This window comes from Alternaria infectoria, assembly GCF_024043175.1.
Source record: "Alternaria infectoria strain BMP 0036 chromosome Unknown scaffold_17, whole genome shotgun sequence".
NCBI classification, from domain to species: Eukaryota; Fungi; Ascomycota; class Dothideomycetes; order Pleosporales; family Pleosporaceae; genus Alternaria; species Alternaria infectoria.
Window position 1 is genome coordinate 88,707 of NW_026250706.1, and position 11,185 is coordinate 99,891.

Sequence of the window (11,185 nt, forward strand, 5' to 3'; positions counted from 1 at the left end):
CATCATTGCATCATCAAGACAAGTGCGACGGAGAATAGAATGCGATCCGAGGATGCTGAGTTCGGAGCACGATAGCTAGCCCGAGGAAGCTTTAGTACGGTCATCATATTCACCTACTCGGCGCGTACCTTGATTTAACACGAAACTTATCAAGGGGATCGCGTACCTCAACGTCAACATGCCTCAGATACATTCTGCCCAAGGCCACTGATGATGTTTGGAGCATATTCGAGACATAATGGCAATGTTAGCTTCATCTTCGATACATAGCGACACAACCCACCCCCTTGGTGATGTTCATCCACGTATGATTTGACATGTTTTTTCTTTCTCTATTATGTACATCTGGACTCAGCTTCTATGACAGCGAGAGATTTGTATGTGACACCCGCAATTGTTATTGCAACTGCGCAATGGTCGTCTGTGGCTTCTGCTATGTTCATTCCTTCCTACTTAGACTCTGCTGGTGGCAGCATGACGACGTACTCCCTCTCACTGCCTCCAAATTTGAGTATGTCCTTGTCCCTCAGCTCAAAGTAGCGACTCGCCTCGAGATCCTCTCCGTTAAGCTCTGTGCCATTACTGCTTTCCAGGTCAATGATGTAGGGCTTGACTTTTCCCTTGTGGCTCTTGACACCGAATTCGTCTTCCACCGTCTTTTGTATGTACCGAAACTGGATGACTGCGTGCTGTCCACTTGAGCTAGGGTGGTCGAGAACGTAATCGGCGACTTCCCGAGATCGTCCCAGTAGCCAGCAGCTCTTGTTCCAGAGTTCGATGGTCTCTAGCACATCGTCGCCCTTGAACACGAAGATGCGCCAGGGTTGTGAAGCGGGCGGTTTGCGTGCCTCGGGCGGCTCGTGGTACTTGAGGGAGATCTTGGTGCCTTCTACGCGGTTGGCAGCTTTGGCTAGCGCGCCAGTAGGCTTGAAGTTGGGCTTCTCCTTGTCAGGCGGTGCGCCGCCATACTTGGAGGGTGGTTGGGCCGAGTCGTCAAGCCCCCGGAAGGAGACTTCTTGTGAAGGTAGCGGTTGTTTGGCCCGCTTGTGGGGCGGCGGTGAGCGCGAAGGCGATGGAGAGCGTGTGCGCCGGTGACGTTTGGGCGGTGGAGATGTGGATGCAGAGGGCGAGCGGGTGCGCGGTTTGCGAGAACGGTACGGTATGGGCGAGCGTGAACGTCTGCCCTCTTTGGACTTGTCGCGGCGGCGTCGCTCTCTGGACCGCGAGCGATCTCGCCGGCCGTGTCTGTCCGTAGAGCGATCGCGCTTTCTGTTCCTGTCTCCGTCCTTGTCGTGGGAGCGATCGCGCCTTCTGTCCCTCGAGCGATCTCTCTTTCTGTCGCCCGATCTTTCTCGCCTCTTGTCGCGTGACCGGTCTCGTCGCCTGTCTCTGGATCGGTCCTTCCTCCGCTCTCTTGATCCATCGCTCTTCTTCTCTCTGGAGGAGCCTCGTGGCTTCCTGTATGGTTCCGGCGACCGTTCCCGCCTGCGGACAGCGCTTGGCTCGACTGTCGTGGCCTTTGGCTCACGGGCGTTCGGTACGTCCTCGGGCTTCCTCTCTCTCGATCGACTTCTCGAGCGGCGACCAGATGCTATCGAAGGCTCCTTCCCAACGCGTTCGGATACATGTCTCGACAACCTGCTCGGGCTTCCGTTCCTGCCCTCGACTGCCGGGGGCGAGGCAGTCTGGCCTTGGACTAGCTGTTGCGTAAGCAGCCGTCGCGCGCTGTAGGGCGACAGGTCTCTCGCCATATCGGGCCCGATTGCTGAGCACTGGGGCGCAGTCGCGGTGTCGAGATTGGGGGCGCAATGACGATCCCAACTTTTTCTCTAGTGGCTGGTGGATACAGCCAACGTCAACGGGCTTCCTGGGGGCGATGCCAAGTCGCCTGCACTGCGGTGGTAGCCGGCTAGACCATTACACCGTAATTAGTAGTGGGCTGCGCAAAGAAGCAGAAAGGAATGTGACTAGTACGCAATAGCCGGTTAGCGATTGAAGCTGTCGGTCGCGACTTCCCCAGAGGCCCAAGCTTCCTGCAACTTCGTCACGGCGTCGCGCTACCGCGCCTCATCTTCATCTCGTCTATTCGCTGCATGTACACGGCGGCGCCACTATCCACTCCAAGGCGCCTATGTATACGATATGCAAGGAGCTTGTGTTTCTCTCCCACCCAGTCGGCCCATTTGGCCCCTGCAGCAGCGTCTTCAGCCGGATCCAGACAGGTACGGCGTGGTTTGCAGCCCCGAAACATGACAGCGGGCGTTATGAAGGCGGCCAAGATGGGCGCCTTGCAAACGTAGCCAAACCATCGTCCCAGTGCCCGCAAACTCTCTGGCGATTGCCTTTCCGCCTATCTCTCTCTCTTCGCACCATATCGTAGCCCGAGCGCCTGTAGTTTCCATCCTATCTTCATGCCTCCGCTGTATTGCTGCCACTGAGTGCGGCGTGCGCAACGATCGCGCAATGCCGTCCAAGCGAATCCTTTCCTGGTCAAAACGCCAGTCTAGTTCAGAGCCCTACTATCGCACTGGGGGGTTGCTATCGATTGAGTCGATTGAGCCCGAGTCCAACACCGACGTTGAAGCAAAGGTACGATAACAGGCACAGAACCATGTCAGTGCGCTGCCAAAGACAACGACATCTTATGCACAACGAGACGACCCGTACACCAATGTCAGCGACCGTCTGGAAGTCGGTGTCTGCAGCTGTCTTGTGGTGCCTTACCATTCGCTAATCATCTCTTCCAGACTACGCTGAAAGTTGAAAAACGACGTTCAACTAACCTCGTCATCTTTCCATCGGACGACAGACAACATGTATCCAGTCCTATCACACCCCAGTACGATACAGCCGTGTTCAAGACTGTCACGACCCTCCAGACTGCGTCTAGCGACATGTTGCGCTCTCCGGTGCCCAGTACGATTGCATGCTCGAGATCTGCCTCCATAGAAAAGCCTCTGCCCAGTCGCCCACGGTCCGCCTCGGTACCATCGATTGCAGAACTACCCGCTGAGCTCCCTGGTTCTCTTCTCTTAGAGAATCAAGGGTTTCCATCCTGTACGACTCCAGTGTCCGTCCAACCCACAATCCAGCTCTTTCGAAGGGAGAGTCACCCACCTGACAAGCGCTTGAGCCACGGGAGTACATGCTTGAATGCATTGGATTTGGTCCCGTCACCATTGAATCATACGAGAAGCGTTCCAGAACTAAGCTCGCGGTATAGCATCATGAGAAACGTTCCTATCGGCGATGCACTTGATTCACGTGTTATGGCCCAAGCCGGTCTACCAGCGGCATTGGATGACAAGTGTTTGAACAAAACCGGAATGCGGAGACGTTCGAGACCGGACCTGATTACTGCGCTCTCTGCCATGGACGGAAAGGTTTCGACAAACAGAAGTGGCAGGCATGGTTCTAGTCAGATGCGGCAGGTCCAAGAGAAGAAAGTACGTGATCGGGATACCGAAAAGCGCCGACGCAACAGTCAAAATGAAGTGAGTGCTGTTTGTTTCTTGATAGAGGCGTATTTACTGGACAAACAAGAAGACTGCATAACGAAACAGTTTCAGAACTTCTTTGTGTACCATCTCCAACTCTGATGCGACGATGTGTGCCTGAGTTAGATGTACTTCTCTGCCGTCAGGCCATGGCTTCTGGCTGCTCGCTGGCAATGTATTGTTGTATCCGCGGATCGGAGGCCTGGCAGGCGAATAGTGGTGGTGTCAGGTTTCACATTCTCACGTTGCGCGGGCGGCACTTGCACACAAACCGTCACCACTAGTCTCATCGCCATGCCTCTTTCTCTGCCTCGTAATGGCCAATTCGGGCCGTTTTAGTTGCCCAGCATGTATTGCATCCAAATACTAACTATACCCAGGCGTCTACTGCAACCAATTCATCGACGCGTAGCAACCAGATCGACGAGCTAAAAGCGATCATTGCCACACAGAATCAGAAAAACTCAGTCCTACAATCTCAGTTCGCCGCCTTGAGATCGTCGCACGAAGCACAAGTTGCAAGCCTCGTGGACGCACACTCTGCGGAGGTTGCATCTCTGAAAGATCACATTCGGTTGCTTCAAGAGCAGAACAGCAAGCACGGCCTGCACCAGGGTGAGTATCGTTCCAAGTATCCTTGTCCAGTCCACCACTACACTTCACTGCTTTGTGAAGACGCTCTCTTCCAACGTGTTGGATCAACCAGTATGGCTTTTCGAGCTGTGCACCCGTGACACCAGCTATCAGTTCAGCATGCTAAACGTGTCTAGCGTCGAGGAATAATACTTCGTTTGTCTCGGATAGCGCTGAGCCGCCACACACGTCGATTCGCGAAACCCCGCCGATTACGAAAGACCCCGACTTTGTCTGTCCGATCGAATTTGAAAGCAAACAGCGTTCACACCGGCGATCAGAAAGCAGCCCAGAGATGGTAATGATACACCTGCTCTCCTTCTGAAACCCACTGCTAATTTGGACTGTCAGGAGAGCTTGAAGCGGAAGCTCAGCGCCACACGTCGGCCAGAAACGACAACTCGGAACCTGCTCCCAGAGCTCAATCAGTACAGACAAAACAATGTCGCTCTCCAACAGCAGATCGAATCATTGATGGCGAAGTTGAACGAATCGAAGAAAAGCGAGAGAGAGCTTCGTTCAACACTAGGACTGACCGAGATGAGATGTGCTGAGTTCGAGGACAAGGCAGCGCACGCTGACAAGCTTGCCAAATCCACGCAGGCTCTGCAAAACACTATTGATCATCTCGAGAGCCGTCTCGAGATCGCCAACACTGAGCGACTGGACGCGGAAGAGCAACTTTCGAATTTAGTGAATGGGAAATCACCCTTCGACCTCATCTCAAAAGGACCACCTAGCACGAGCCACCCAACTTCCGATGGACGTATGAGTATGAGTACGGTCTTCTCGAGTGCTTCGCCGATCAGTTCAGAGCTTGACTCGCAAGAGAACGCAACGCTAGCTTCTTTTGTTGCGCACATTGAGCGTCTGCAAGACCAGGTCAGGGAGAAAGATCATCGCATTGCGAAACTGGAGAAAGAGCGAGAACAGCTACGACGGGCACACAGCGAGCTAGAACAGGAGCACAAGACAACTGCCAGTCGTTCAGGCACACACCACCCAGACACGCATATGGAAAGACTTCGAGCCGCAATCCTGAATCGCGAATCCGTAATTGAGGAGAAGGACAGGGTCATTTGTACAGTGGAAAGGCAGCTGGAGCATCACAAACTCTTGTTGCAGGCTGAAATCAGACGGCATGCGGCAATGAAGCTTCACATGGCTGGGGAAGGGGAAGACAGCTGGCCGGAGCTTGCCTCCATTGCAAGACGGGAAGACATCGATAGGTGGATGGATAGGCTCCACGAGCGCTTGAGGAGGGAGCAATCTAAACAGAAGGGAAAGGCTCTTGCCGATACTCCGGATGTGCAGATGGAGAGCTTGCGACAGGAGATCGACTTCTACGTTAGGGAAATCATTCTCTTCAAGCTCGACATCAAAGGTTACAAGAGCGACATTCGAAAGCTGAAGAAGATCACTGCGCAAATGGAAGCTTACGGCCGGACGAGCGATCTGGAATCTGAAGCATGTTCTCCCAGGCCAACAGCTACACCTATCCCCTCATATTTCCCGCCAATCACACCAGAGCTCGATGGCGCCAGTGTTATCTCGCCTGCTATAGACGAAGGTCATATTGTGACTGCCCTGGGAGGATCCCCGGTTGCTATCTCCCCATTGGCTCCCTCGCGCGATCGGGACCGCGTCCTCATGGCACCAAGAAACTCACGCGAACTCGACATACCAGCAACATTATATGAGGTGGCGCATAAGGATGACTACGCAACCGGAGCTGATCTCATGAGTGCGGGGGCCTCTTCAAACTTGGTCTTACCGCGGACAGCTACGGTATGTGCGCGCTGACGGTGTTAAGAGCCCAGCGTCTAACTCACCCAGTGCAGCGAACTTATCACAAGCTTCCCATCACCCAACTCAGCTGTACCACATCAGCGCGTTATACACAAACGTAGTATGAGTGAACCATCACTTGGGGCGTATCAGACCTCCCACGGAGACCATGGACTATAAGGTGGCGGTACAAAGTGTGTAAATAGTTAAGAAAGTAAAAGTTAAATTTAAATACTACTAATTATATAGGAACTAAGAAACTATATACCTGCCTCTTCTTAGTTAAGAAAAGACTTGTCTGTCTAGGTTTTCTACGTTAAATGCTTAGGTAGTATAAGTAAGTGTGCACTTCTTCTAAGAGTATATAATAAACTTATTATATTTTAGCTATTTATATGCTACCTTTTTACTCTAATTAATTTATAGCTAATAAAGAGAATAAACTTAATTATTAGTATATAGATAATCTTCTATATTATGCTAATATTTAACGTATATAGCAATACGCGTATTCTTTTTAATAATAGCTTTCTATACTACCTACTATACGTTATACTTTTCTTTACTTCTAGAATAGAAAACAACGTTAGTATAGCTATTATTATAATATACCTAGTTATAGTTCTAAGAGTAAAACTATTTATTTCTATTCTTATAGTAAGTAGTATAAGCTTCTCTCTTATAGAGAGCTTATATCTTTTTATATCTATTATATAATTCTATTTTATTATTATATATCTCTTTAGATTTCTAATACTTATAATATAGAATATAAGCTTAGAACGTAGTAAATGCGTAGAGTTTTTATATAAGTTTATATAGAAAGTATATAATTATATAAGAAATAAACTTTACGTCTATTACTTAGCGTTTATAGCACTCTTTATAACTATAGTTTTTATTAGATAATACGTATATAAGATTAGAATAGAGAAATCTATAGCTTTCTTTACTTAGATAGTAATTGTAATAAAGCTTAAAGCCTATAGTAAGACTAGATAATATAATTAGATCTTATAGCGTAATTCTAAAGTTAGATTTATTTATAAGGTAATATATAGTAAGACGTTTAAGAAGAATATATTTCTAGCTTTTTCTTATTAATTAGATCTTATTATACTTCTTCTAGAATTTCTTCTAGTATTTAATAATAAAAGCGCTTATTTAGAGCCTATATAAACAACTCTAGCTAGCTAAAATACGCTATAGTAGTCTAGTAAGAGTTAGTAAAATATCTAGATTATAGCTAGACACGCTCTAGTAAAAGATAAAGAGAAATATTTAAGTTATAACTTACTAGTATATAGAATAAAGAGAGAAGTTGTTTATTAATTATAGGTTTCTATAATTCTATTACTACTATAGAATACCTAATAGCTTATAAATAGTTATAAGTATACTAGAATTACTCTACTTAAAGAGATTACAAAAGTATTAATACACTAAACTATTATTAAAGTTATAGAGCCTACTTAGAGGCTTTATACTATTCTTTAAGAAAGAGTAATTAAGTAGTAATAACTAGAGATTACTATTTTAAAGATCTCTACTAAATACTTAAAGCTAAGAGTAGGTCTATTACCTTAGTAGATCTCTTATATTATATTCTTTATAATTTCTTAAGTCTAGTAAAATACTTATTTTAGTAGATAGAAAAAGAATAGTAGTGTCTAAGCTAGAAATTTTGCCTAAAATAGAAATACGTCTAGTTATTATAATATAGACAAAGTCTTAGACTATATAGGTAGAAGAATTCTAGTTTATAGTTATAGTAGGCTTAAATAGTTATAATATTAACTTTTTATTAGCTAACTTAGAGTCTACTAGCGCATAATAAGAGAGAAATCTTATTATAATATACTTTTTAGTCTACGTACTACCTACTAAAGATATAGAGAGTATACTACTAGTCTTATATCTTTTTACTTTCTTAGTAAGCTAGGTATATTTAACTATTATTATATTACTATATAGATAATTATATAAAATAATATAGCTATAGTAGCTTAGTTTATAATATTACTTATTAATTTTATTGCGAAATAAGAAACTAGTCTAAGTTTCTACTATAGAGACGCTAGTAGTGTAGTTACTAGAACTCTTATTACTAAAGCTCTTTAGTACTATAGAATTATAGTTAGTAATACTATTTTATTTAGTATAAAGTCTTAATATTACTATATAACTATTTGCTCTTATAGCGTTATTAAATTATAAACTACTACTAGGTTTAGTTATATTAATTATATAAGAGTCTATAACTATTAAGTCTAAATTATTTTTATTATAGTAAGTATAGATAACTAAGTTATCTTTAGATTAGTAGAAGAGAAAGTGCTAGTTAAACTTAGAATTAATCTATTCTTTATTAAACTTTATATTACTTCTTTATATAGTATACTTATACTCTATATTATATAATACGTTTTTCTTCTAGTTAATAAGAAATATATTATACACTAGTAGCTCTATAGAATTAAAGGTAATACGTATATTAGATACGTTTTCTAAGAAATCTAATAACTAGTTAATAGTATCTCTTAATAAATTCTATAATTTTAAATAAACTTTAAGAAGATTATACGTTATTATATTAGAGTTAGATATATACTAGCTATAGAATTTAACTCTATTAGTTAGGTTAATATAAATTACCTTACTCTATAAGGTATAAAAAATAAAAGTAAAAGTATTATAAACCTAATCTTTGTATATAGTAAAGAGCGCTAAAAGATTATTAAATATAATCTCTTAATTAGTATATAGCGAAGGTATCTTAGTTCTTATACATTAGTAGTTTACTATATTAAGATTAACTTAGTAGTGTAGTAGAATAATATAGAGATATTTTAGAAATTTAGAGACTATTACTATAAAGAATAGAGCCTATTAACCTAGCTTTAGATTAATAATATCTATCTTCGCATTAAATTAGTATATCTAAAGTAGCTCTAGCTTTAGGTATTTTAACTATTTCTTAGTCTACCTTAGCGCTAATATTAAGTCTTTATATAGAAAATTATGTTATAGATTAATAATAAACCTACTATCTATAGTAGCATAGTTAGAATCTAGATAAAGTTTATTAGTAAACTACTTAAAGGTATTTTCTATAATAAAGAGATATAAAAATATATACAAACCTCTAATAAGTTCTATATTAACTCTATTTTTACTAAGGTTAGTTATAAGAATACTATATAGCTTTTAGAAAGTAAGAAACTCTACTATCTATTCTATAATAAGTAGAAGATAACCTTTAATATTCTTAACTAACTCTATATTAACACGCTACTTGTAATAAGAGCTTATTATAGCTCTAATTATTAATATAAAAGAGAGTAAGTAATATTAAGCTAGCTAGAGAAAGAATAGACTATCTACTTATCTAGGTATATAGAGTTATCTATTATACTCTAACGTATAGATAATACGTTAGTTCTAATTAATTACTACTATAAACTCTAACTTTCTAATAAATAATAGATAAATACGTGTTTCTGTCTATAAGAATTTATTAGTTCTTTAATTTACTCTAGTAACTCTATTTACCTTATATTACTAATACTCTCTAAACTCTGTAGTTTTACTAGAGAATCTCTTCTTAGTATAAGTTAAGTACACTTATTATATACGTATAATAGTAATCTTAAACTCTCTAATAATAGCTTTACTAATTTATTATTATCTACTAGAAACACTAATAGACTAGAGGTATATCTAGATCTATTCTATAGATATAAGTTTGTAAAAGATCTAGAGAAAGACTAGTAGAAGAATAGAAGATAGAGAAGTCTTTACTATAGATACTATACTAGTAAATAAACTTCTATAGTACTATATTCTTTCTACTATTACTTTAACTTACTAATCTCTATATAGATTTAGAACTAGACTCTACTCTATACCTTATTTTAAATATTTTCTTTTAGTTATAGTTAGTAAGCTCTAAGCTCTAATAAAAGCTAGTAAGTCTAAGAGTTACTATCTATAGCTATATTCTCTATTACTATTCTACCTTCTCTATAGAAATAAGAAAGCTTTCTAGTTACTTTAGATAGCTAGAAGTAGCTAACGCTTCTAAGGTTCTTAGAATACTAACCTTTCTTAGAAGCTATTCTTAATAAACTTAGCCTTTACTAGATAGAGAGAAAGAATCTTTTATAGTTCTAAGACATTATTCTAGAGTTAAGACCTAGTACTAAGAATAGTTTTAAGTAAGTATAGGTAGCTAGAGACTAGCTCTAAAGAGCTAATATTTACGTATAATATAAGAAACTATATAAAAGAGTAGATTTACTAGACTAGACGCTACTTAAACTACCTTCTAATAATTATAGGCTAAGGTAATACTAGTTAACTATTATTAAAACTATAAAGCTAATAAGTTTAACTATAGCTCTAGTTATTAATAAAGTATCTATTACTATTAGAAGAAAAGACTGTATTCTACTAGCTAAAGATAATACTTAGAAGGTAACGTCTACTAAGAGTAATCTTTCTAGATATACGTTTCTTGCAATTTAATAGATTATATAGAATAAGATACTTAGTCTACTTATTAATACTATTACTAATAAAGTCTAGTAATAAGATAATTATAAAAGAAATAAAACTATTATATCTATTAATAGAGAACAGACGTAGTCTAACTATCTACTACTTTAACTAAAGAAAACTCTATATAAGCTATAAAATATTATTATTATAGAAAAGAGAAATATTTATAGTTATATAAGCAAAAGTTTAGAAGAAGGTAAAATAATAGTTATAGAAATAGAAGAGTAGAAAGAGAGTAATAATAAGACTAAGAAGAGAAAAGGTACTTTTAGTAGATTAGTATATATTAGAAAGAAGTAGCTATAAACCTAACTACTAACTATATACCTAAGCGCTTATATATTACTATTATTATATTAGTTAGAATACCTATATTATTATATCTATAGTTAATGTAAATTTATTACTATTTAATTACTAGCCTACGCTTCTTAGATCTTACCTAAGTATAATAAAGAGCATATTTAATCTAATATTTATCTTACCTAGAGACCTAACTACTTCTTAATAGACTTCTATTCTACTAGAGTAGATATAATTATATTCTTAACTCTATCTCTAAGATACTTATAATTTAGACCTACTAGTCTCTAGGCTATAACGTTTTTCTCTAGAAGTAGTTAATAGCTTTTAAAACTTTTTATAAAGCTTTACTAAGAGTTTTCTTAACTTATATATCTTTTTAATAGTTTATTATTCTAGAATAT

At 40.0% G+C, this 11,185-nt stretch overlaps 2 protein-coding genes across 2 annotated transcripts; one reads left to right on the forward strand and one right to left on the reverse strand.

Annotated features, from left to right (window-relative positions):
* Positions 1 to 449: 449 nt before the first annotated feature.
* On the reverse strand, positions 450 to 1,751 carry J4E92_008481 (uncharacterized protein; the record flags this gene model as incomplete). The annotated part of the gene is made up of 1 exon (XM_051499833.1): positions 450 to 1,751. The coding sequence occupies one exon, from the start codon at positions 1,749 to 1,751 to the stop codon at positions 450 to 452; it is 1,302 nt and encodes a 433-aa protein (XP_051349846.1).
* A 712-nt stretch (positions 1,752 to 2,463) lies between these two features.
* On the forward strand, positions 2,464 to 5,933 carry J4E92_008482 (uncharacterized protein; the record flags this gene model as incomplete). Its single annotated transcript, XM_051499834.1, has 4 exons — positions 2,464 to 2,589; positions 3,878 to 4,112; positions 4,268 to 4,362; positions 4,482 to 5,933. 4 exons carry the CDS (start codon positions 2,464 to 2,466, stop codon positions 5,931 to 5,933), a joined length of 1,908 nt encoding a protein of 635 aa, XP_051349847.1.
* Positions 5,934 to 11,185: the final 5,252 nt, after the last annotated feature.